This window comes from Bubalus bubalis, chromosome 20 (genome assembly GCF_019923935.1).
Source record: "Bubalus bubalis isolate 160015118507 breed Murrah chromosome 20, NDDB_SH_1, whole genome shotgun sequence".
Taxonomy (NCBI): Eukaryota; Metazoa; Chordata; class Mammalia; order Artiodactyla; family Bovidae; genus Bubalus; species Bubalus bubalis.
In genome coordinates, this window is record NC_059176.1 from 50,756,784 (window position 1) to 50,783,697 (window position 26,914).

Here is a 26,914-nt window from a genome sequence, read left to right on the forward strand (position 1 = left end):
AAAATGGTTAAGAAGGTAAATTTTAAGCTGTGTATTTTATATTTAAAACTAAAAAAAAAAAGATAAAGAGTACATAGCTTCAAAGAGAAACAAGTTTAATAAACTTGTGCTCTATATGTGATAGGGCAGTTACATAAAAAAATAAACTACATAAATTCTGTAGCTCTAAGATTTTCTGGCCACATTCCAAAGCACCATCTTGAAAGCCACCCACCTCAAAGGCCAAAGCACCCAGCAAGACTCGGTGCCCTGGGGTCCCACAACCCCTCCACCAAGCCCCCTCCCACCTTGGCTGGAGGATTCAATGAAAAGGCCATTTCACCCAATTTTCCAGTTGAGTTTTATTCCAGAACGGTTTTACAAAGCTGATTTTAAACCCAGTACATCTCCACATGTGAACAGCTCCATCCCTCAGCCCAAAGCCCAAAGCCCTTAAGCAACTGCTCAGCTGTGAGTGTGGCATCAGCTAGGCTTTTCAGGAGCCTAGAACAAAGTCTTGGAAGCCGATCAGCAGCTGGTCAGTGACTCAGCCAGCTCCCAGAACAGTGTGCGGCCCTGCGTTTGCTGTTATGTTTTCAGGAGTGTCTCTCACTCCCTGGCCCTGCTGCTTTGCTGACTGATACCAAATCCATGCAGCACAGGGAAGAGTGAGGGCCCACAACCTCTGAGCTGTGCTTGGTGGCCCGTGCCCCACCTACTGGAATAGCCACAAGAACAAGTCCTGTCTGGGCAAAAAATGCACAATGTGAGAGATGCGAGTTAAGTTTTATTTGGGTGCAAAATGAGGACTGCAGCCCAGGAGCCAGCATTTCAGAGCTCTGATCTGAGCAGGGGAGGAGTGGAGTCAGGTTATATAGGAGTTTTGAAACAAAGGGCAAGTGGTCCAAACATCAAAATATGATGCTAGTTAAAACCAGAAATCTCGAATTAAGGAGTTTAGTGCTTTTCTATGTATGGGAAGATGCAAGAGTCTGGGCTCAAGCTGAAATCATTCCTTTGACTTGCGCCTCAGCTCTCTGGGTCTGGTATCCTGTGTTTCACATCCTGAGTTTTCTCAAGGCTCTCCTGTAGGGAGTGGCTAGTCTGATGACTGCTAGATGGCAGGTATTCTTTTCAGCCCTGAGTTTCTTCCGGGTTCATCAGTTCACTGTTTAAGGGCTGCAATCTGCAATTGTTGATGACTGTGACTTCCTCTGTTTACTGATAAGGCTGGAAATATTAATTTCTGGGGTCAAAGCCCTCAAATGGCCCCAGGGTGTGTTCAGGTGTTACTTGGAAGAACCTAACACTAATCCTTAAAGAAAACACAGCTCACAGAGCCTAACAATCCTGTGAGGTAGGTGGTACCCTTATCCCCATTTTACAGATGAGGGATCAGACTTGAGTGAAGTCACACACTTACCTAGGTCTCAAAGCTATTAAGTGGCGAGCTAAGATAAGGCTCAGAGTTTCTGTGTGACTTGAGCTCTAAGGTACTCCAATACCACAAAACTGGTCCTTTAGGGAAAAAGGACAGAGGTGTGGGGGATGAATCCTGACAGAGAACATTTTTAGTAATTTAGAGAAAACCCACCCACTCACCCAACCACAAGTGGCTGGGGGCACCCACCCAAGTGCGGGCACAACTACACAGCTGCTAATGCCCAGTCTAACCCTGGCAGACCTGCACTCTGCACCCCTAGAGACCTGTGGTCTTGCTCTCAATAAATAAAGATCCCAGTGGGCAATTCTGCAGAGGGGTCCCAGAATTTAAACCGCTCTACTGTTTCTCAGACTTCTACTTGAGGGACTAGCGCTGGGTGGGCAGGAGGAATGCCTGCCTTGGGTCAAGATACATATGCCAGCCTCCACCCCGAGCTTATCTGCCTTCCCTCCTCCCAGAAGAGCACCTAGTGACTCCTCCCTGCAAGCAGGTGAGGACCCAGCTCCCCATGGTCTGAGGTCTCTGCTGTTCCATTGCTGCCAGAGTTCCAGTTCAGAAAGGGACAAAATGGCCTTGGAGTGGCCTTAACTGTATAGCCTCAGGGTATATTTATTCTCTAGAAAGTGACTCTGGAGGAAGAGGTAGCTGGTGACAACAGGGAAGAAAACTTTGCCCCAGGTCACTGGGTGGAGATAAGGGAACTCTGGAATATTGACACCCCCACCCAGCACCCCCAAGGAGGCTGACCCCTTTAGAGCACAGCATGAGGGTGGGGGCGGCCTGATGCCGTCTGTTGGTGCATTCCCTACTTCTGCTGGGTTCTAGCCCACCTGCCATTTTCACGAGGTCTATAAAGTGCCATTTGCAAAACCACAGGAGTTGGGGAGGAAGGGCTGACAACAGCCCTGGAGAGGGGAGGGCTGTGCTGTGGACAGGTGGTCCCAACTCTTCAGACCCTGGGGGCAGCCAAGCATCCTGCCCCAGGTGCTCTCCCGTCCCAGCTCCCCAGGGGAGCTTCTCCTCCCTCACTCCCTTCGGCCCGGCGCCGCCCCTGGGTCTCCGCTGGTGCCCTGGGCCGGGTCCTCTGGCCAGTACTGGTCCTCCATGTACTGCTCCATGTCCGTGCTGCTGTCAGGCTCTCTGTCCTCAGGCGGCGCCCGGAGGCTGCTGGCCACCTGCTGCTCCCACTGTACCTCCACCAGCCGGTAGAGCTCCATGGCTGTCATGGCGTCTTCTACTGACGAGTGCCCGTGCTGGCCCACCTGCGGACGAGAGCCCACATGTCACTGCCCACGGTCCTGGGGGGAAGTCAGGTGACCCGGGCTCTGGGTCCAGGCCCAGGGACGTGTACTCTCAGAACACGAGTGCACAACCTTGTGAGAAGGACATGGGACCCAGTCACAAAGAAGAGTGCTGGAACACCAGCGGTATCACAAGCCATCTCTTTCGCCTATTTCCTTAAATATAAAAACTGGTTTAAAAATCCCTGATTCTGGGCTTCCCGGGTGGCTCAGTGGTAAAGAATCTGCATGCCAATGCAGGAGATGTGGGTTCATTCCCTAGTCCGGGAAGATCCCATAGGCCGCGGGCTTCACTCACGCCCTGCAACAAGAGAAATCACTGCATTGAGAAGCCCGAGCACCGCAACCAGAGAGCAGCCTCCACTCGTCACAACTGGAGAAGGTTCGCAGGCAGCAACAAAGATCTACTCGACGCAGTCTTATGGAAAAAATAAATACATTAAACCCAATTCAAAGGCTTGCGGAGCAGATGGAATAATGAATGTGAAATATAGGAGGACCAAGAGTGACAGGTACCCCTGACCACTCCTGGGTGTAGGAGATGAAATTCTACACGTGAACGAGAGGACAGAATCAGGAACTGGATGGGAGATGGATCTAAAGAGAGCAGCCTGGGAGCAGGTGGCTGCCAGTCACAACCTACTGGAGAGGAGGAGGGTGGAGAGAAAATGCCCAGGGTTCTGTGTACACCTGGGAGTCCCAGGACCAGGCTGGGGAAGTGGCAGTCCCCGCACCACCTGCCCATGGCCCCTGGCTCCCTGCTCCGCTCCCCTCCGGCCCCACACACCTGGATCTTCTTGTGCAGCAGCTGCAGGGCCAGGTCCTTAAGAGAGACACGATTCCGGACGTGGAGCCCTGGCTGGCTGAGGAGGCTGGGGACGGAAGTGGTATCCCGGGTCTGGCCCCGAGGGTGGATGTACTTGAGGGCCTGGAAATCGTTGTGCAGGGCGTGGCCCACCACCACCTTGCCCTTCAAGAGCTTGAGGATCTGTGAACAGAGGAGGAGTTAGGAAGGGCCACATCTTGACACCCTGAGCAGTGGTCCAGGGACCCCTGTCGGGGGAGGCAGCATAGATAGGGGTGACCATGGGCCCCACAGTTAATCAGGCTGCTCAAAGTTTGAATGCAGACCCTTGACTCATTACTCACTATCACCAGGGGCCTGTTTAAGCTTCCCCCACACACGCAAAATGGGAAAGCTGGCAACCACATTGGTGGGGTGGCTGTGAGCACTAAGGAGCTCTTAGATGGGTAGGTTATCCCAGACAAGCATATTTCCTCCTGGCCCAGCCTCTTCTCAGCCTGGAAGACTTAGCCACCCCCCACCCCCTCCCACCTACTTCTGCTCCCAACTTCCACCAGCTCCTCTCACATCAGGGCTCAGCTTTAAACATCAGGAGTCTGCCCCGGCTGCCACCAGGACCCCTGCTGCTCTCTCCTTTGGGGGATTAACCATGTTGTCTAAGTACATGTTCAGCTCCGCATGGCCTGTTCAGCTGCCCCTCAATGTAAGCTCATTGTAAAATGCAGGGACATGTGTGCCTAGACTAGTGGTGCCCAGTGACAGCTCAGCTCACAGGACGGGGTCCGGGGAGACGTGCCAGGTGAAGCCAAAGAACTGTGCCAGGCACTGGAGACACGCAACCAAGGACAGCTCTTTCAGCACTAACGCAGCAATCCCTGTCTTCTGGATTCTGTCCCTTTGCCCCTCTGTCGTCCAGGACTCCCGCCTCTCACCCTCAGAACCTGCTCTTTGGCTCAGCTCAGACCATCTGCACAGGGTGAGCCTCTCTTTCCTGACTTCCAAGGGAAGCCACATCCAGGGCCACGGGCCTGCAAACCCCTCAAGCCCTCTTCCCTGGGCTCGCATCTCCTTATCACCCACTGCCAGCCTCCTACAGCCACCTCTGCTGGCGACGCATGATTTATCACTAAATTCAGCTTTCATAGCACATGGATAAGGCACATTTAGACTTCAGTGGTAGGGATAGGCCAACACCCCACACACATACACACAAGCCACATGGTGGGAAGGGACCCAGCACACCCCATTCATACTGGCTCAGAGTGTGGGCCGATCCAGCGTGGGCCTGCTTTTGGCAGGCCAAGAGATGTCCCTAGGAGCTGGGGGTCACCACCCGTCTGCCTTCCTGCTGCCTCTGTTCCTAATCAGCTCACCTGAAATATCCTTTTAAAAGAAATGCTTACACTGTATCTGTTGTGAAAAAGGAAGACACAAGATGACTTGTATCAGTATTCCCTAAATGTACCTCATCCCAAGAACAAATCAGAAATGTTAAGTATAGCTTTGCTACAATGCTTGGTTTAAAAATGCAGAATGATCCAACCTGGTTGATGTGACTTGAGAATAATGCAAATTTTGCCCTTGATAAACACTGAGTGAATGCAGAAACCATACTCAGTTTAGCAGAGCCACGGGGAAATCACAAAGTGCCCACACCTCAGAAGTCTACCAGCCAGCTTAGCTCACCTGCATGCTTCCCACACCTGGCTTCCCACTTCCTAACTTCAGGTAACACCCTTAACCGCTCCACCACAGCACAAGCCACCATCCTCTCGACAGCTACTTCCCTGAGTGCTCCAGGTCTTATCAAGGCAAGTTCAGTTCAGTCGCTAAGTCATGTCTGGGTCTTTTCAAGGCAAGTTCAGTTCAGTTCAGTTCACTCGCCAAGTCAGGTCTGACTCTTGGCGACCCCAAGGACTGCAGCACATTAGGATCCCTTGTCCTTCACCATCTTCCGGAGTTTGCTCACAAAGCACCATATCAGTAAATTTACACTTTCCTTAACCACTGAACCTATGCAAAACTGTGCTTCCACTGTTATTAGGCTTCTATCTTTTTATCTGGGGGGTCATTGATAAAGCTTAAGTGTTGTATCTCTAACCCCATTTTCCCCATCAGCTCTAGGGTATTTATCATGCAGGTTTGTACGGCATGATGGTTTTTAGAAACACACATCAATTCCCTCCCAAGACCTAGAGACTTGCAGGATCAGAATCTCTACGGAGAGGATCTGGGACAAGAATCCAAGATTGTTAACAAGGATTTAGGTATATTTCCTATGCTCAAGGATGTTTGGGAGTTCCTGGCATGTTAGTGTGGGCCCAACCACAAATTAATTTTCCTCAAAGCAATGAGTCCGTTGGACAGCAAGGAGATCAAACCAGTCAATCCTAAAGGAAATCAACCCTGAATATTCATTGGAAGGACTGATGCTGAAGCTGAAGCTCAAATACTTTGGCCACCTGACAGGAAGAGCTGACTCACTGGAAAAAATCCTGCTGCTGGGAAAGACGGAAGGCAGGAGAAGGGGACGACAGAGGATGAGATGGCTGGATGGCATCACCGACTCAATGGACATGAGTTTGAGTAAACTCCAGGAGGTGGTGAAGGACAGGGAAGTCTGGCATGCTGCAGTCCATGGGGCCATAAAGAGTGGGAATATGACTTACTGACTGAACAACAACAAAGCAATTAAAAACTAACATAAAAAAATCCCAAAATATTAACACCTGAAGGTGACAAGGCTATGGACTTTACACATTTTATGCAGACACATAGTACTTTTATAACAGAAGAAGAAAATGTGGAGTATAAGCTGTTTCCCATCTTGTGGGAAAGGTACAGCCTTTCCACACACACCACCATGTGGGATGGCCAGCAATCGCTCCATGCAGGTAAGGCAGGATTTCTACTCACCCTTTCCTATGGAGAGGAAACCCACTGTTTGAAGAAGCTTAGTAAGGTTCCCAAGGTCTCTCTGCTTCCAGTGGCTACATGTTAACTCAGACCTGGGCTAAGCCCCCCGCCCTGCCCTCACCTCTTTCTGGGCCACCTGGAACGGGATGGCTTTGCGCATGTGCTGCCGGGTGATGCCGCTCCAGCGCGTGCGGTAGTCCACGATGGGCATCTCAGGCCGGATGTACTTGTCGTAGAGGACCTCGCCGTGGTAACTCACCACGGAGCAGCGGGCCAGCTCGCTCACCCGCCCTCGGGGTCCTGTGCCCACCATTTCGCAGTCGATGGCCACGCACTTGCTGGGCAAGGGGCCGGCAGAGTCCCTGGGGGCTGGCTTTCTGCTGCACGCAGCACCTCCAGATTCAGCCCTCGGACGCTGCCTGGCACTGCTGGTGGCTTCTGTGCCTGGCGGGGCCCCGGGCAGCGTAGGCAGAGGGAAGTGTCCTGGCTCCCGGAGTGGGCTCAGCAGCCCCTGCTCCTGCAGCAAGGCCTTCCGGGCCATGAAGCGCTGGTGCTGTCGGCTCTTCCTCTTGTGCTTCCTCCGAAGCACATCCTTGGCATTCGGGCTGGCCAGGGAAGGGCTCGGGCACTGCGCTGACTCAGGAGCTTCCTGGGGTACCATCCCCATCTGTGCACCGCTCGGGGCCAGGGAGACCTGGGAGGTGATCTGCCAACAGGGCAGCAGCCTGGGAGAGAAACAGGGCAGAGGGGCGGGGTGAGGAGCAGGCCCGGCCAGCCCTGCCCCCCACACCCCCTCCCTCCAGCCAGCAACTGCTGAACAGTGTGCAAGACCCCAGACAAAGCCAAGGACCTGTTTTAATGATAACTGCACTCACAGAGTCAGTATCACCTGCAAAATCACTGTCTTAAGTACTTTACATGGAATCACTCAATCTTTCCCACAACTCAAAAAGGTGTTATTATCCCCGTATTGTAGGTCCAAAAAGTGAGGCATCAAGGCTTAGTAATTTATCCAATTAATAAACAGACAAAGGCTGATGTGAACCCAGAACCCAGGCTTTCAAATTCCACGCCATAGCCTACCTCCAACATTGTTAGCTTAAACTAAAAATTATGAAAAACTTTTAGAGAGGTGTAAGAGAAAATAAACAAAATGAGAAAAAATAAAGATTACAGAGGTGTTACATATATACGAAATCTCATTTTGGATAAACAAACAAAAGCTTTATGCAATGTAAAGGTAGAACGTTTTCTACCCACAGTAGAACCTAGAGAAACTATTTCACAGGAAGCCCACAACAGTTGTATTTTTGGTATATGTTAACCAAAATGACATATGACTTTCTAATTCACTCGTCATAACACTGTCTACAAACATTTAACATAGTTGGACTCGTAGTTTAATCAGGGAGGTCTAGAGGCATAGGTGTGCTGGTAAACCAGCTCAAATCTAAAAAGGAGAAACAGAAAAAAGCCCTGATGTACAGTGCTGCAGACTTCCGTGGTACCTCCTCCAAGCTCTCCATGCCTGAACACTGGGTGACAGGAGATGCTGTCACACGCCATGGTCACAGGAAATAGCTGTTTGTTCACGTGGGTTTTCAAACCCCATGTAGTAAGACCGGCATCCTCCCAGTCATCAAGGATGTAGCTTGGGAAGCCTCATCTCATTTGCTGTGCTAAGTCAGCTGGTAGATTTTGAATAGACCAGAAAACCAGCGTTTTGAAGCAGTCAGAGCAGGGACTAACTGAGCTCAGAATAAGTACCTAACCAATTCAGGTTCTTTGCATGTAAACCCACCCTTCCCTTGTGAAGAGGAAATGGTAAAATCCATGTGTATTTTTTTAAAATTATTGTTAGTTTAAAAGTTACCAGAGTATAACTGATTTACAGTGTTATTAATTTCAGCTGTATAACAAAGTGATCAGTTATACACACACACACACACACACATTCCTTTTCATGTGCTTTTCCATTATGATTTATCACAGGATATTGAATATAGTTCCCTGTGCTATACAGGGGGCTTCCCCAGTGGGTCAGTGATTAAAAAAATATCCACCTGCAATGCAGGAGGCGAGGGTTCTATCCCTTGGTCGTGAAGATCCCCTGGAGGAGGGCATGGTAACCCACTCCAGTATTATTGCCAGGAAAATCCCATGGACAGAGGAACCTGGCGTGCTGTAGTCCATGGGGTCACAAAGAGTTGGACATGACTGAGCATCTAAGCAGCAGCAGCAGCACTATACTTGTTTATCCATCCTATATGTAATAATTTGCATTTGCTAATCCCAAACTCCCAATCCTTCCCTCCCCCACCCCATTATTTCAGTCTCTTGGTTCATTAATCCGTCTTTCATCTAGACTGTATACTTTGATGTAGCCTTTAAAATCTTTATAGGTGACCAATTTTAGTTGCAACTGTGTTCATGAAAATTCTATTTTCTAGTACATCTGATTAAAATTGAGCTGCTCATTCTTAACTCCCAAATCAACTATTCTTCATAGTATCAAAGGGATTTTCTGTGGAGTCAGCACAGTGTCATATGCTAGGCTTTCCACTGGTTAGTATATATTTGTATTGTGGCCAAATCCCCATTACGCTACATATTTATATTTATTATATGTATATATTATAAACTCCCTGCATACACCCACACACACACATAAATATATGAAAGGACCCACAACTGCATTCAGGCCAGGTATTTAAAAAGCAGACGCACTAAGATAGAGAAGGCCTGGCAGTGGAGGAGACAGTGAAGAGTTTCAGAAAGGTCTACCAGTCAGCCCAGGAAGGGAAGGGCATGCAGACAGAAAAAAACATGGACACAAAGTCCAAGAGGCAGGACAGATTCATGGTGGGAAAGCAAGGATTTGGGTGCAGCAACCGGAAAGAAAGGAGGTAGGAGCGAGGAGACGGGGAAAGTAAGAGAGAACTGTCCTTGGAGAAAAGTCAAAGTTGGGGCTTCATCCAAAGGTGGGTGGGAACCATCAATCTCCAGAGTTTTAAGGAGAAGGGGACAGGATCACACTGCCTTAAAGGAAGAGACCTGGAGAAAGAACATAGGAGTCTGTGCAAGGGCAGCAGAGATGAAAAGAAATGGGAAGAGAGATGAACTACCTACCATTCGGTGATGCCTGGGCCAGAGGGGAGTCTCCGTGACCCATCCTCCCTCTGCTTCCTGATCCCTTCCCGCAAGAACTCTTCTCCTTTTTAAAGGGGCTCTCAACTATAATCAACTTCTTCATATTCACAAGTCACCTACTGTGGCTGACAGATACAGAACCTCAACTTGCCCTGGCCCAGTAATTGGGAGAATGAGGTCTAAGAAGACAGAGACCCGCTAATAACTGCCTTCTGTAGGGCAGGAGGGACCTTGTTCTTCTCTGAGATGACTAAGGACCCTGCAAGGTCAGGAGCCGAGGCCCGGACTAGGGTCGATGGCCTCCCTAAACCTGTTGACAAAGTTTCAAAGAAGCCAGAAATTAGTGGCATGGTGGTAAAGAATTCACCTGCCAATGCAGGAGACGCAGGATCCCTGGGTCGGGAAGATCTCCTGGAGAAGGAAACGGCAACCCACTCCGTATTCTTGCCTGGGAAATCCCATGGACAGAGGAGCCTGGAGGTCCGTGGGGTCGCAGAGTCGCATGGACGAGGGGGAAAAAAAGTCTCAGGGGTTCTTTGTTCCAAGAAATGAAAGCAGTCCTCTTCTACATGTCCTGACTTAGCTGACACATCAGAACCAACAATTAATCATCAAGGGCACATAGTCCTCTTCTTGGGCTCAGTGAAGCTAGGAGAAGCTTCGCTCAAACAACACGTGTTTCAGTGAAGCAAACAAATCTCTCTCCCCCCCAGAACCAACATCTGAATCAGCAGCCACCAGGCCTTTGGGCAAAGGAACTGCAAAGTCAGAATCGCCAGTGGCCTCAGGGTCACCAACTTGCTGGCCATCAGGAAGATGGGCAGTTCTAGACCCTGCTCTGGCACTAAAGAGCTGGATGAACAGGACCAACAGGACCACTCCCACCTAGGTCCACTGTCTCCTAACTCAGGGGTCCCCAACCTCTGGGCCACAGACCGGTACCTCCTGTCAGATCAGCAACCCCATTAGATTAGAAAGAACCATAAGGCACTTGAATCGTCCAGAAACCATCCGTCCTGCCTTCCCAGTCCATGGGAAAATCTGTCTTCCAAACCTGTCCCTGGTGCCAAAAAAAGTTGGGGATGGCTGACCTAATTTAAAACTAGGGTTTATTAAACCCAGCGTCAACTAGGTTGCTGCTGCTGCTGCTGCTAAGTCGCTTCAGTCGTGACCGACTCTGTGCTACCCCAAGACGGCAGCCCACCAGGCTCCTCCATCCCTGGGATTCTCCAGGCAACCCACCTCCAAAAAGCAGCTCATTATCAGAAACAATCAAGACGTCTGTTTAAAAAGTCTGATTTCCAGGCCTACCCCCACACCTTAACTGCCATTTGGGGAAAAGGGCCCTGGAACCTGTATTTCAGACTGCGCGGCCCCGCCCCCCCCGCAACAGGACACTAATAATCGTCGGAATTTGAGAAAAGCCGGCTCGATGAGATCCCCTGTGCTGCTGAAAAGTTAAAATGAGACAAAAAAGTTCGAGGAGAGCCTGCTCAGTCTCCCCCGGCCGCCGGCGTTCCCGGGGAGTGACTTGCGGGCGGCCCGGCCTCACCAGGGAGGGACTGAGGCATTGGTCACTCAGGGGTCGCGGCTGCCCGGCTAACGCCCACCAGGCCCGGGCCCACTGCCCAGCGCCGCCCACTCAGACCCGAGACCCCAGAGCAGGGCGCGATGCGGGCCAAGAGGCGCCCCGGGCCGGGCCTGCACTCCCGGGGCCCCGGGAGCGGAGCCTGCCCGGCCAGGAGTCCCCGGCCACAAGTCGGGGGCGGACACCTCTCGCGGGGCCCCTCCGCGGCCTGGACATGTCGCGCCAGCCCGCCCCACCCCGAGATCCCCGGCAGGGTCCCCGAGCTCACCTGAAAACCCCGCGAGTCTCCTCACGCCAGCACGTGGCGTCCAAGCAGCCGGCAGCCGCTATACGCCCGGGCAAGCCCCGCCGCGCCCGCCCGCCTATTGGCTAGCTGGACGGCAGCTCCCGCCTAAGGCCTCTTCTGATTGGTCGGAAGCCTGGCTCGCTGCCGGTTGGCACTGGGAGCATAAGGGGCGGGGACTCCCAGAGGGGCGTGGTTTGTGCCCAGGCGGGCCCCGCCCGCGGAAAATTTTAAAGCCGACTGGAGGGGACTGTGGCCTTTTTTCTCGCCAGGGTCCGCTCCCATCTAGGTCCCCAGGCTCCAATTCATCCCCCTCCCTGGGTGAGGATGTGGACTCTTATGAGTTCCGTGCCACTAAAGGCAGAATGACTTACTGTGTACACACCCACATTTGAAGAAGGTGGCTCCTACCTCCTCCGGTGCTGAGGAGACTGGGTGAAATAATAATATACCTGATAAGCACTAAAGAAAGATTTTTTAAAATTAGGGTTGCTTCTTCGGCGCTATTTTTTTCACTGATCCTTTTGCAGTACTTTATTCATAAGTAGTAAGTTCCTACCATGGGCTCCGCAATGGGATACATAGAATAAGCTCAGTTGGTGGAGATTCTAGTTGCTCACAGTTCGGCACAGTAACGGAGGTTAACAGCTAACTTACCGCAACGTGAATGATAAAAACAATAATAAAGAGCTTGCATTTATTATTGAGCATTAACAATATACCAGGCAATACACCCATTTAGTCTGATGAACTCTTTGAGATATTATTTCTGTTTCACAGTTAAGGAGATTGACATTTAAAGAAATTAAGGAAAAACAGCTCGAATCCAAACCAAGACCCTTACCTAAGAAGTCAGATTCCTTCTAGCTCCATTTTGCAAGCAGCAGTGCCATCGCAAGGAAACCAGAGGCTCAGGGGTACCTGGGCCTATTTCTGACCAGAATACAGATTTAAGGGAAGCAGGACAAAGGATAAGGCCGCTAGAGAGATAAGCATTCCTACTCAGATTCCTGACGGTTTGGGGGAGCTGAAAGAGTTTCAGCCAGAGCTGGTTCACCAGCAGATTTACATTTGAGGGAGCTCACTCTGGCTGCAGTATGAGAGGAATGGACTATGCCTGGAGAAAGAGGAGTGGGAGCAGGGTGACTGTGGACTCTAAGGCAGGATAAGATCCTAATGGCCAGAGTGGTGCATGTGTGTGTGCCTGCTCAGTTGTGTTTGGCTCTTTGCAACCCCATAGACTGTAACCCACCAGCTCCTCTGTCCACGGGGTTTCCCAGGCAAGAATACTGGAGTGGGTTGCCATCTCTGGAGAAGGAACTCCAGAGATCTTCCCGGCACAGAGATCAAACCTGCATCTCTGTGTCTCCTGCCTTGGCAGGCAGATTCTTTACCACTGCACCATGTGAGAAGACCAGCCAGAGTGCTAGGTAGGGAGGATGAAGAGCTTGGGACAGATTCCTGAGCTCCCTAGGAGGCAACATTGAGAGGACAGACAGAGAAGGGAAGGAATGCAGAGCAGCTGTTTTCAGACAAGGTGACTTTGTCAGAGGCAACTCTGGGGACAGGAAGGGTTTTAATAGAGTCAGTTACCAGATCCTTGACTCCCATGGGACTAGACCTGGGAATGGAACTGGAGTCTTTAAAAGTCCAGCTTCCCTCTCCCCTTGTATAACCAGCTGTCTCCCACTTTACAAAGGAAAGTCACAGACACACACCCAGTCTAAACTTTGCTCTGCAACATTACCCTAGGAAATAAAGGAGTCTCCCAATTCTGAATATGAATTGGGTTTCCCAGGTGGCTCAGCAGTAAGGAATCATCTGCCAAGTAGAAGACATGGGTTCTATCCCTGGGTCAGGAAGATCCCCTGGAGAAAGAAATGGCAACCCACTTCAGTATTCTTGCTGGGAAATCTTATAGACAGAGGAACCTGGTAGGCTACATGGGGTCACAAGAGAGCTGGACACGACTTAGCGACTGAACAACAATAACAGTGGGTTATTATCCAGGACTGGCAAGAAACCCTTCTACAAGTCTATTGGTTTCTGATTCTTTGCTTTCTCTATGATCCAAGGAGGATTTAATCATGTTTTCAGCTAATAGGTCATTACAAATATTGTTTTGAGGCTGGATAATGATCAGGAATCAAAAGAATTGAGAGACATTGCTAGGAAAACTTCCTTCCACTTTTGTCTTTTATCTGAACAATGTTTATTAGTGCTTACATCCATAAAAACAAAATGGAAGGCCCAACTCCTTCTCATTCTCGCAAAAAGTATATTCATCCCTGGATTTATAAACTTAATGGAAAAAATAACTGGTTCAATCCATCTCCTAAAGGGACACATTTCCAATGGCATTTCTGGTGAAAATCTACTTTTTATGTTTAAAGATTATTTTTGGACAATGAAATGCTGTGTATTTATCATTTGCTCATTTGCAATACAAATAATTCCAACAATATCTCAATCCGGAAGGAAAAAATATAACACTTAGACCCCTATGGGTCACAAGACAGAAAAAAGAATCACACTTGGAAACTTTATGGGTCACAAGACATTTTTCTAGTGTTAACAAGTTCAAATGGATGTACCTAATTTTGCGGCATTAAAATGAGATCAGGTTCTCCAGAAACTATTACCAAACATGAAAATAGATGATGCTAGGATAAAACGCCATAGCAGAAGGTGAATGGAAATATAAATTGAAGAACAAAGAATGTTGCATATAAATAAAAAAAACAAATACAGATTAAGTAAGGAGAAACTATTTGAAAGGATTAGTGGGGTGGATAATTGGGAGGAGAGATTTATTGCAATAGAGAAAATGCTCTGCTAATTCTTAAGAGTTAGGCAAAAAGACTTTCCTTTTATAGGGAGGAGAAAACAGGGCCAGAAAGAATACATTGTGGAAGCAAGACTGACCAGATCCTTTTATATCAGTAGATATTAGATTTGGAGATTGTTTTACCCTGCTGCTGCTGCTAAGTCACTTCAGTTGTGTCTGACTCTGTGCAACCCCATAGACGGCAGTCCACCAGGCTCCCCTGTTCCTGGGATTCTCAAGGCAAGAACTGGAGTGGGTTGCCATTTCCTTCTCCAGTGCATGAAAGTGAAAAGTGAAAGTGAAGTCGCTCAGTCGTGTCTGACTCTTAGTGAGCCCATGGACTGCAGCCTACAAGGCTCCTCTGTCCATGGGATTTTCCAGGCAAGAGTACTGGAGTGGGTTGCCATTGCCTTCTCTGTTTTACCCTGAGGCCAGCTTATTCTCTGGAGGGGTCCAGAGGGATAATAAACTGGCTCTGGGTGGGTCAAAGTTCAAGGGACCTAAGGGAAGAAAAGAAGCTTAACCAATGTTTGGTTATAAGCATTTTATTCCAATTGATCCATAGGTCCAACAGTTTAGTTAATCACCAAAGAGGCAAAGAATAGGAATTTGGAGTGGTGGTGCCAGGACTCAATCCAGGAGTCTTACTGCAGTCATATAGGGCACCATATTTCTTTGCAGTAACTATTTTCTGGAACACAAAAGGATAGGGGAAATTTCTTCACCATTGATGTTTTCTAGGAGCACAGGGCTCAGATAAAATTTAACACTGTCAATAAGAGTTTTTTTCATGTATTTAAAAAAATGGTTAATGTTGGTATCAAACTGCTATGATATATATAGCAGTTTGAAACAAATCTTTAAAAATTTTTAAAGACTTTTTTTTACATAGATTATTTGAAAATTCTTAAATTTTTTACAATATTGCTTCTGTTGTTTATGTTCTGGTTTTTTGGCCACTAAGCATGTGGGATTTTAGCTCCCCAGCCAGGGATCAGACCCAAACCTCCTGCTCGGGAAGACTAAGTCTTAACCACTGGACCTCCAGGGAAGTCCCTGCTGTTCAGTCTCTCAGTCACATCTGACGCTTTGGGACCCCGCAGAAGCATGCCAGGCTTCCGTCTTCCATAATCTCTTGGAGTTTGCTCAAACTCATATCCATTGAGTCGGTGATGCTATCCAACCATCTCATCTTCTACCTCCCTCTTCTCCTTTTGTGTTCCATCTTTCCCAGGGTCAGGGTCTTTTCCCATGAGTCAGCTCTTCACATCAGGTGGCCAAAGTATTCGAACTTCAGTTTCAGCATCACTCCTTCCAACGAATACAGACACATTAAGAAAAAAAAAAAAAAGATGTCAATATTTCCAATACATCTTTTGTAACTATCACGGGTTATGACAAAACATTATCAAGCAAAAAAGTTGGAAGTCCACAAGTATACAATATGGATGGCCCAATACTGGCATATCTTGTCTGTGAACTCCAAACTTTAGGGCTCTCACCCTCCCATTCCTTAAATGAAACTACCTCCTCCTTCCACAAAGAGTGGGGCTCCTCTATAACAAACCCCTTTGAGCTGGGCTTGATGAGGGAAAGCCCATGATCCAAGTCCTGCCCTTTCTCCCTCTACCTTCTCAATCAAGCAGCACTTGAGACCTGTGACTTGACTTGTGTTTTGCCCTTACAAACCATCAAGCCACACTCTCGAAGCACCATTCTGCCTTCCTTGTGTGCCTATTTTTAAGACTTTTTTTTCTTTTTTTATGTGGACCATCTTTAGAGTCTTTATTGAATTTGTTACAATACTGCTTCCATTTTATGGTTTGGTTTTTTGGCTGCAAGTCCTTGGGGATCTCAGTTCCCCAACCAGGGATTGAACCCACGCCCGTCTGCGTTGGAAGGCAAAGTCTTAATCACTGGACCACCAGGGAAATCCCTCATGCCTGTTTTGAGGACTATCCGGGATGCTATGGGGATTCCCATGTGGCTGGACCCGGTGTAGACAGGAGGGTGGGTGTCCACCCAGCCATTGTTTGCAGCAGTGGTCTAAGGGTGGTCCTCAACCAGCAGCCTAGGCATCGCCTGCAAACAGGTTGGACCCACTGACTTAGACATTCAGGGGTGGGTGGGGCCCAGGTGGTCTGTTTTAACAACCTGATTGACAGCTTCCTGATGCATCCTCAGGTTTAAAATCTGATGTGTTAGAGGGTATGAAGCTGGCACAACTCTGGGAGCCAATGTAAGTATCGTACTCATTCTATTCAAGCACACTCCTGCTCTACTAGCATTCTTGATCCAACAGTGACTTTGGACCTATCTGTGGTACCTGTATCTTCCCCTGATTTCAGAGGCGTGCAGCGGTAAGTGGCAGCAAGTGGGAGCTGGAAGCAAGGTCTTTCGTTTTCCAGACTGGGAGTCCTAACCACTGGACCACAGGAGCCAGCAGTTAGGGCTAGGCCCCTAGTCTTGCCTGTCACTCAAGAATGAATTCAGGCAAGGAGACAGAAGGTAAAGGGTAAAGTAAAAAGTTTATTGAAAAGAAAAGTACATGTGGAAAGACACCTGGGCGACCTCGGAAAGACAGCCGAACCTTTGAAGTTTGAATCTTTTATAAATAAGGGGACAGTTTTCTAGGTCTTTGTCTTCCCTCAGGCCAATCATCTTGCTTTGTACCACCCGCCCCACTCTGGTTAATTTGTCTCAGGACCCTCCCCTGGGGTGCACATGCACACCTTACTAAGATGGATCTCAAAGTGAAGGTTTCTGGGAGGAGCAAGACTCATTGTGGCCTGGAATTATCCTCTGACTTTTGACTCCAAGGAACCTTTCTGCCCATGTGTAGTATTTCCTTTATCCTTTACTCAGAGTTTTTGCTTCTCTTTATCCTTGCCATGATTATTCCCTGGAGGTGTTTACAAGAGACAAGGACTGGCTATTTACCCTGTTTCTGTTGTTACTTCCATTTCCAAGAGCAAACAGGGAGCTGATTGTAAATTCCTCTACTGGAGCCCACCTATCTCAGGAAATGCAAAGAGGAGGCTGGCTGATTTGGAATTTCCCAACCTGAAGCCCATCTATCTCCTACCTCACCCCCAACTCCTGAGATTTTCCAGTATTTTTAGGACCGTGTCAAGTTTCACATGACTGATTTTTCATTTATCTATGTACCTCGGGCAGTGCTGCGTCTTTGCTGCTGTGGCGGCTTTCCTCTACTTGCGGCAAGCGGGGACTACTCTCTAGCTGAGGTGCGCAGGCCTCTTGCAGTGGCTTCCCTCGTGGGAAGCACAGGCTCTAAGGTGTTCAGGCTTCAGTAGTTGCGGCTCTCGGCTCCAGAGCACAGACTCAGTAGTGGTGGTACAGGGGCTTAGTTGCTCCATGGCATGTGGGATCTTTCAGAATCGGAGATCGAACCTCTGTCTCCTGCGTTGGCAGGTGGATTCTTTACCACTGAGCCCCCAGGGAAGCCCCCACATGACTGATTTTTAATAGAAAACTGGCAAGGTTTGATCCAGGGGAATTTTACTCTCCACCATAAGTTTTTCCATTCTAGGCTACATTTTCTTCGCTTAGAAAATTCACCTGTAATTATTCCTCAGTTTTGGCTGAACATTGGAATTGCCTGCGGAGTTTTAAAAAATGTTGGCACTTGGGTGACACCCCCAAGATTCCGATGTGACTAGCCCGCAATGTGAACTGAACTTTGGCGATTTTTTAAAGCTCACCAAGTGGTTCTAGTTTGCAGCCAAGACTGAGAATGGGCGCTAAAGCGCAGATACCTGAAGGACCCAGCAGAGGGCGCTGCCTCCCTGCTCATCCTTGGAAACGTGCGCGCTCATCGGGCTGCTAGCTACAAAAAACCCGGGTAATGCAGTTAAGGTAAGGGACCCCAGATACCTGATCCTTGGATTAAGAACCATTTTGTGTTCTGAGACTCCTAGAAAGTTACCTTAAGAAGTAATAAGCTGTCTGTTTTTCTGAGTAACTTAGAGGTAAGTCTGACAACCCAAGTCTTGGTTTCTGCATTTTTAAAACGGGAAAGTGGGGGAAGGGAAAGGGAGGTGGGAGACTTGGTCTATAGTCGTTCTTTAGATATATATTGAGCCTCCTGAAGTGGGCAAAATACTGATCTGGGGGGAAGGATAAACATTTAAATGGGATCCCTGGGTTGGGAAGATCCCCTGGAGAAGGAAATGGCAACCCACTCCAGTATTCTTGCCTGGGAAATCCCATGGACAGAGGAGCCTGGTGGGTTACAGTCCATGGGGTCACAAAGAGTCAGATGCGACTTACACTTTCAACACATGGTGGATCTAATTCGTTCCTAGTTCAAGGAAGGGGACCTGTGGGTACCCTCAGATACCAGAAGAGAAAAACTATGAAACAAGAGGCCAAGAGACTACTGTTGAGTATTTACATGTGCCTATGACACCTCTATTGATTAATTATCATAACCTAACAAGGTGGATATGATCAGTTCCATTTTATAATTAAGACATCTAAGGCTCAGAGATGTTAAGTCACACATCTCTTTGATGCCTCAAAGTCACACAGCTACTAAGTGATGCATCCAGGATTGGAACTGGGGTGTGTGTGAATTGGAAGCCAGGCATCCCTACCCACCCCCCTAGGAGTGCCTCGCTCCCTCTGCTTTGCACCTTGCCCGTAGCAACAGCAGCACTCTTGTCCATCTCTCAAATCAGGAAAGCACCCATGACCCACCCTGCCAGATGTTTGTTTCACAGAGGCAGGATCTCTCTCCCATCTGTCTCCAGAGCAGCCCTGGATACTGAAGACTGCCTGGGAGAGATTGATCCCCCTCCTCTCCCGGTTCTCCACTTCTGTCCCCTTCTACTCAGTCCAGCCCCCTTTCCTCCAGTGAAGGGCACGCACCTGCTGAGTGACAACAATTTGCAGCCTTCCCAAGTGTGAATGAGATTTCTAATAGGACTGGCTGCCCACCTGCTTCAGGCAGGATTGGAATAAAGAGAATTTAAGAGGCAGGAAATGGGCACTAGGAGAGCCAGTTCAAAGGAGCTGAGACAGCGAGCTCTGGATGGACGTGAAGGGCTAATTGGTTCAGAGAGGTCCAGTGCCTGGCCAAAGGTCACACAGCTGGCATGTGGCAGAGGCAAACGTGAGCTCAGCAGTGGTTGCAATTTTAGGGTTCCTTAAAGGATTTAAGGAACCCAATTTAAATTGGCAAGATGTGTTAGTATTCTTAAAAAAAAAAAAAAAAAAGACTTTGCAAGAGTCTTTTTGCCTCCCAAGGCTGCTGACCAACACTTCCCTTTTCTGACCCAAGGATCCCAGGAATGCCTCCTCCAGGGTGGAGAGGAGGCAGGGAATACACTTAGAAAGGACTTTGTTGTATTGTTCAGTCGCTAAGTCTCGTGTCCGACTCTCTGCGACCCCATGGACGCAGCATGCCAGGCCCCTCTGTCCTTCACTACCCCCCCGAGTTAGCTCAAATTCATGTCCACTGAGTCAGCGCTGCTATCTAACCATCTCATCCTCTGCCACCCCCTCTCCTTTTACCTTCAATCATAAAAAGGACTGAGGACGACATTTGAGTTTGCTGGCTGAAAAATTTGTCCTCATGGAGAGAATCATCACTAGAACTTGGCGACCATCCCAGGGCAAGGCAACACCTGCCCCCGGCCCCGCCCCACCCCCTCCCCACAGAGACATAGACAAAGGCTGGGAAATGGTTTTGATGACCACTGTTCTGCCACTGTGGGGGACTGCTGTCCAGGCTCAGTTGGAGTCGTGAGCGTCCTCACCTCAGTTTTCCCCTGGTGATGCGTCTGGACTCAGCAGCGCAGAGGCAGATTCCGGGGTTGAGAAGAAGGTCTGTCCACACAAGTCCGCCTCTCCCATCGGGTAGGCAAGGCGAGGTCCAAGCGGGCCAGAGCCAGGCATGTCCTCCACCGCCAGCGCAACAGCATCGCAGGCACCAAGGTCATGAGCACGTGCCCCCTTGTGGAGGATGGAGACCCTGGCCACCCCTCGCCCCACAATACAGTCAGTTCTTGTTTCTGGAAAAGTCTGCCTGAAGCGTGCCGCCCAGAGTGGGTGCTCAGAGTAGTTTCGGAGATGTTTGCTAGGAGACAGAGAAGGCGCAAAAAAAACACAACGAAAGGACAAGCGCAAAGGGTGTGCCCGGCCCCGCCCCTGCCCCGGCTGCGGTGGCCGGCACCATGCGGCAGACTGGGACTTGTTGTTGAGCGCAGGAAACAACAACAAAATCACTAGTCTTCCAGATGGGGCTGGCTGCTCCATGGCGGCAGCGCACACATGATCCATTCCGCCAGACGTTCGGTGACGTTGGACCCACCCTACCTCAGCCAGCCTGACCCTGCAGCCCCACGAGCTTGTGTCCAAACCCGTCCCCTCCCCCACCCCAGAATTCTCCAGAGCCTCTAATCAGTTGTGGGGAGTAGGGATTATTTCCCTTTTTCTTTGGAGGGTTCCATGTTCTATAATGAGCATACTTCCTTAGTAATGATAAGGGGGTGTAATTTTTAAAGGGTAGCAGCAGGCGGCTCATCTCCCAGCCTTGCTTGGGTAATCACAAAGCTCTGTGCTATTATGGAGAAGGGAAAAACAAAGAGCTCCAGGTTATGGTGACCTGTCTCTACCAGGAACCCCCATCTCTACCCAAGTCTACAGTCAAGGCCTTGGGTGACAATACCCTCTGTACTCAGAGAGCCACAGCTCTGAATGAAGTGGGAGTAGGGGTGCTGGGCCTCACAGACTAGAAAGGGGAGGAAAAAGGGGAAGCGGTGCGGGGGAAGGGGTAGAAGGGGTTCTAGTCCTGCCCTTCCACCTCCACCCCGCCCCACCCCCCACCCCAGCTGGGCTCTGTGCTTCATTTCCCCAGGGCTGGACCCTGATGGAGGGGAGGGAAAGCACCCCCGCCCCTCCGGCCAGGCAGGCCACTAATTGTCCTGGCAGGGGATATCCGCTTCTTAATTAGCCAAAGCCACAATATCCTGGCGGCTCCAAGAGCACGGCCCTAATTGTATTTCTGCAGCAGCTGAAGGATAATTACCCTTCCCTTTCGGTGCTGCTTTTAATTCTTTCTCTTCTTAATTACAGGCTCTTCCTCTGTAGCCCAACCCTCCATCTCTGGGCTGGTTCTCTCCACCCGCCCGGAGTGGGGAAGGGCTGGCCCAGAGCAACTGAAGAGGAGGGGATGTGGAGGAGACCCGCAGCACCCAGCTGGGAGGCTCAGCCCCTTCCAGCAGTCAGCCTGATAGAGGGGAGAGGGGTGTCCCTCCCCAGGAGGCTAAGACTGCCCCCCCTCCACTCCCTAGCAAAGTGCTAACTCTGCAACTCCAAGGTGCAGGGCCTTGAGGGCTCCCCATCCCAGCTAAGTCATCGAGGAAGAAAGAGGGATTTATTGCCAATAACTTCTTGTAAAAGAAAATAACTGTGTGTGTGTTTTAGTCGCTCAGTCGTGTCCGACTCTTTGCGACCCCATGGACTGTAGCCTGCCAGGCTCCTCTGTCCATGGTATTCTCCAGGCGAGAATACTGGAGTGGGTTGCCATTTCCTTCTCTAGGGGATCTTCCAGGTCTCCTGCATTGCAGGCAGATTCTTTACCTTCTGAGTCACCAGGATGGTTAAGACTCCAAGCTTTCACTGCAGAAGGTGCAGTTTCAATCCCTGGTGGAGCAACCAAGATCCTGCATGCTGAGTGCTGCAGCCAAAAAGTTTAAAAACAAAAAACCTAAGTCTCTTTGGCACTGTTGAGAGAGGACTAGTTCATCATCCTTGGTGTGCAGTTTCAGAGACAAGAGTGCTGATATCAGAGGGCAAGACTAACCAAGGTGAAGGTTCACTGGAGGGGCCAGAGCCCTAGGTATTCCCAGGAAAAACTGGCCTTTCCCAGCAAACTCTCAGGTAAACTTCAGATAGTAATAGATAAGCTAAAAGGTATTACAGAGAGAGTTTGGAGAGACTCCTGGACACTGCCATGTCCTGCTATGCAGGACTGTCCAGTCCAGCCCATGTGAGCAAATCCTGCCTCTAAAGCCACCAAGGGACTGTCCTGCTATCAGCTCACCATGCAAGCAGGGACTATTTTGCTGATGATTATTTTCCAAAGCCTCGCAAGAGCCTGGCTCATATTAGATGAAACTGATCAGCAGTGAGGCAGAGTTCAGAGGTAAGAGTATAATCATGAGGTGTGAACACAATGAATCCACTGTCATTGGCTTTTTCCTTGCAGGACCAGTGGAGATGGACTTGAACCTGACAGCAGCCCCAGTTTTCTAAAATTTTTAAACTCTGGGCTCCGTCCAGGTTGGGGGGGAAGATGCAAGAAGTGAAAGAGGCTGCTGAAGCCTCAGAGAAATGTACTTTGAAAAACTGACCTGCCCTTGAGCCCATCAACTCCCTCTCCCCACTTTCAGTTTCTTTCCTCTGAATTTAGCACCATCCCCTTAGCAACGCTTGTTTCCATGGTTTCCTCCTTGACAAAGATCCCCAAACCCCTCCTCTCTTTTTCCTTCTGACAGTAAGGGGTGATAGGGATCCTCAGGGTGGCCATTCCATGTAACCATGGAAACAACTAACTGAGCCTTCATTTATCTTTTTGTGAAGAGAGCTGGGGAATATGGGAAGAGAGGGGCGGCGGAGGGTGCAGGCTACAGCTGCCATGGTCATAAACATGCAGTTGAGGGACTTGCCCTGACACTAGCCTGTAAGATTCAGTTCAAATACTTGCTGAGTCCCTACTTTAAGTGTGACTAAGCTCCAGGGAATCAAAGGTATACATGACATAGCCCCTATTATTGAAAGGCTTAGAGTTAGGTCATTGCCCCAGTCAGACTCTGGCATAGATGGGGTCGCTAAAGGAGGTGGCTCTTGATAGCACCATCACGGTCGAGATTCTGTCCACTCCCAGGATCCCCTCCAGTCAAGAACAGAAAAGACTGACCAATGGGGTCTGTACTTACATTAAGGTTTCTTAGGCTGTTGTCAGATGATTTCTGTCTTGGAAGACAAGGAACTTTGACGTGCCCTTGGTGGCTCAGACGGTAAAGTGTCTGTCTACCATGCGGGAGACCGGGGTTCGAGCCCTGGGTTGGGAAGACTCCCTGGAGAAGGAAATGGCAATCCACTCCAGTACTTTGCCTGGAAAATCCCATGGACAGAGGAGCCTGGTAGGCTACAGTCTATGGGGTCACAAAGAGTCAGACACAACTGAGCGACTTCACTTCTTTTTCCTTTTTGAGAAGTGGAGACTAATGTGAGCATCCCTAAGCAAGACTGTTTGGAAGAGTGAGAAAAAAAAAGACCTGCCCAGCTCCAGCACCATGAGCGATTTGGGTAATCTCCAGTCCCAGGGATCTCTACCACCTACCTGTCACAGCCTTCCTGGAAAGTTATATCTTCTCTTACACCAAATTAGAGGGTCATTGTCTCCATCTATCCACCTTTTTGTCACTGAAAATGCAGGCCAGAAGACAGCTGTGAAGAATTAAAATAGAAAAATAAACAAATAAAACTACCAGGGACATCAAAGTTGGACAGAATGAATCCAAATGCTGAGATATATGTTCATCATAAGGAACAAAGCTCTTTGCTCTTCTAGCTTCCCAACCTCAACTCAATTTTCACCAAATCCCTTAGGGTGAGGAAAAATTCTATACTTCTAAGGGAAATCACAAAGATCCCTGGACCACTGGTGTGCTGATACCCATAATCTGCATGGACTTGGAAGAATGATTATTATTAAAATATATTTTAAAATGAAAAAAATTCACAGAATAATGTGTAATTCAGGACTTACTCATGGTCCAGTGGTTAAGAATCTGCCTGTCCAATGCAGGGAACAGGGGTTTGATCCCCAGTCCGGAAAGATTCCGCATGTTGGGGAGCAACAGCCCGAGCACCACAACTACTAAGCCTGAGCTCTAGAGTCCATGCTCCACAAGAGAAGCCAACGTAATGAGCAGCCTGCACATCACAACTAGAGAGTAGCCTCTGCTCATCACAACTAGAGAAAGCCCAGGCAGCAATGAAAACCAAGCTCAACCAAAAATAAAATAAAAATTTTTTTAAAAAAGAATAATATGTAATTCAGATGTGTTTGAGTAAGCTACAAGTAACTAGGTAACAAAATTCATCTTTGCAAGTCAAATGAATCTGAATTGGCCAAAGCAAACAGCACATCCTGGGTCTCAGAACTCTGAGTTCCATCCTTTACTGCTACTGGATGGTACTAAAGCAGATTCAATCATTCCGGGTACCCTGCTCACTTAGCTAGTCAGAAAAGGATAAATGGCATCCTCTGATTGGTTGACAAGGCAACATACACCAACCAATGAAAGAATGCTTCTTCCCTTCTGGCCAGTAAGATCTCAGTTCTCTTCTTGAAAGGAAAGTAGACCCTTTGTCCATAAAGAAAATGAGCAGAAAGAGAATAATAATTAAAAAACACTGTTGCTATGGGACTTTATTGATGTGATCAATGATAGCTGCCCCAGAGAATTCATAAAGGAAGGCACTTCTTTGGGAAGAAAAGTACAAAAAGCAGACCAGCTGTCTGGTCTGAACTAAAAAGAAGTTTCTATAGTAACGTGTGAGGGGAAAGCATTTTAATGTAAATGTCCCCAAAATTATATCTAGCCAGCCTATGGAGGTTAATTTTGGCATTCAACTTAGTCTGGAATTATAATGATCTTTAAAAAAAATTTTTTTCATTAGCAATGAGTGAAAGAAAGGTGAAAAGTAAAGATATGTGTGTCTGTAATGCAGAGCAACAAAGATAAAAATGATAGTTAATACCTGGAAGAGAGATTTCCTCTATTCCTCTGTTGTCAAGTGATAGCTCAGTTTAAAACAAGGTTTTATTGTAGAAAAAGAAAGTTCATGGCTCTTAAGAAGTATTCTGAGTAAAGTAGTGCATAGAGCTCAGGTTGTTCTGTTAACTTACTGGCAATTTCACCTTCAGTCATCCTGAGAATGTTACATCTGCCTTTAAGAAATTATGGGTAAAGTGATTTTCTACCCAGATACTGTGAATGAATGCAGGCAGGCTAGTCTGATAGGTGAAAAGCAGAATCATTGTTTGTCAATCCAGGGAAATGGAAAAGCTCAGATTTGAAGCTTTAAGTGCTTCATTTCCTAATTATGAAGGCAGAGCTGAAGAGAAAGAAAATAGAATTTTGAGGACTCTGATGCTGGTGATGCAAATGGCTTTTGCTAAGGGAGTCCCATTTTTTACCACCTGTGCTTTCTGTGTGGTCTGTGGGAAGAGGTGAAAAGAGAGGGGTAATCAAGAATTCACCCTCTCCAGCATGAGGAGTGTTTAGGAAGGAATCACTGCTAAACCAAGGAAAAAGCCTCTCTCTACTGGAGACACTGTTGGACAGTTTCCTCTCTGTTCATGAAGAACAAATGTGTCTTTCTCATGTAAAGGGAAAAAAGCAAAGCACACAGGGCTGGGGTGGCAGGGGATGAGCCCTTCTGTCTAAAGGATCACAGGAGAAAAATAAAAGCCCCAGTAAACCCCAGAGAAAGGACAGGGTAGGATATGATTACCTTTCTGAAGGAGGTGGGAGAGATGAAAGGAAGGACTGAGGTGGCAGAAAGGTAGCTACTTCGCCAGGCACCTTGATTAAAAAAAAATAATTTGCCTTCCAGGATTTACTCTTAACCCCCAGGAATTTTGAGGAAGCAGTTGTTGACTCACATCCAGACCAAGGAAGGCAGGAGCTCCAAAGCAGATATTTTCAAGAATAAAGGTGCTTACAGATAAATTAATAGCCAAAGACCCTCCACTCAATGTAACCAGGGAAACAAGAGGCTGGGCTGGTTGCCTGGCAACCACACTCTAGTGGGGGGGGCGGGGTCCTGTCCCCCTCTCTTCCTCCACCACCCCTGTTAGCCCTTTTGTGATAACATCTTCCCTTGGGTGGCTATTTTCCTTCTTGGCAAAATAGTCATTCACCTCCTAACACAAAGGGCACTCTGTGCTCCTTTGGCTAAACGGACCTCAACGTGCAATTTGGACAGATTTCATCTTCACAAAGTTGTTGCAGCCCTGATAAATGTGGTTTTTACCTTGACCTCCATAGCTCGATATTTCCTCCCACCATTCCACGCTTTTCTCTTCATTTACCGGCATTAAGGCCTATGGAGACTTCGGGGAGAGTGAGAGAGAAGGGGGGTTCGCAGTAGAGAGAATGTGACTTGGATGTGGCGACCTTCCACAGGACACCAGTGCTTGGGTCCCCGGTAGAACCACTGTCCCACTTGTGCCTAAGCTCACCACTTACAGGAGCGCATCTTTCCTCTTCGACATCCTGCCTGTGCTTGGCACCAAGTTATTCCAAATGCTTTTAGAGGAGGGACGATAGAATGCCCTCCCAGAATTTGATACTTAAACTCCTGAAAATAGGGAAGATGAAAAACCCTTCCCCTCCTTTTCTTGGTGAACCCTGTCTCGCCTCCCAGCCTCCCTCGCTAGGGATCTGGGGAACTGGGCTAGGAAGCAGAGTACCGGCGGGAACCCACCCTTGGGCGAAGACCGGCAGGGCGCTGTCCACCCTCTGGTGCTGAAGCTGAAGTCTCGGACTCGCTGCGGAGGGGCTCTGGGGACCATCGGCC

General features: G+C 48.7%; 1 protein-coding gene and 1 long non-coding RNA gene across 3 annotated transcripts; both read right to left on the reverse strand.

The window, feature by feature from the left end:
• Window positions 1-323: 323 nt before the first annotated feature.
• Window positions 324-11,582, reverse strand: AEN (apoptosis enhancing nuclease). Of its 2 annotated transcripts, none has more exons than XM_006070052.4 (4): window positions 11,452-11,582; window positions 6,567-7,170; window positions 3,512-3,712; window positions 324-2,685 (listed from the first exon to the last, which is right to left on the reverse strand). In XM_006070052.4, the coding sequence occupies exons 2-4, from the start codon at window positions 7,110-7,112 to the stop codon at window positions 2,449-2,451; spliced, it is 984 nt and encodes a 327-aa protein (XP_006070114.3). In that variant the 5' UTR covers window positions 7,113-7,170; window positions 11,452-11,582; the 3' UTR covers window positions 324-2,448. The 2 variants fall into 2 exon arrangements, with proteins under 2 accessions (XP_006070114.3, XP_025126850.2); XM_025271065.3 differs by lacking the exon at window positions 11,452-11,582 and adding an exon at window positions 9,963-9,985.
• Window positions 11,583-17,685: 6,103 nt separating this feature from the next.
• LOC102404246 lies at window positions 17,686-26,815 on the reverse strand. Its single transcript, XR_328604.4, has 3 exons — window positions 26,369-26,815; window positions 23,664-23,770; window positions 17,686-20,393 (listed from the first exon to the last, which is right to left on the reverse strand). It is a non-coding gene; the product is annotated as an uncharacterized LOC102404246 (long non-coding RNA).
• Window positions 26,816-26,914: the final 99 nt, after the last annotated feature.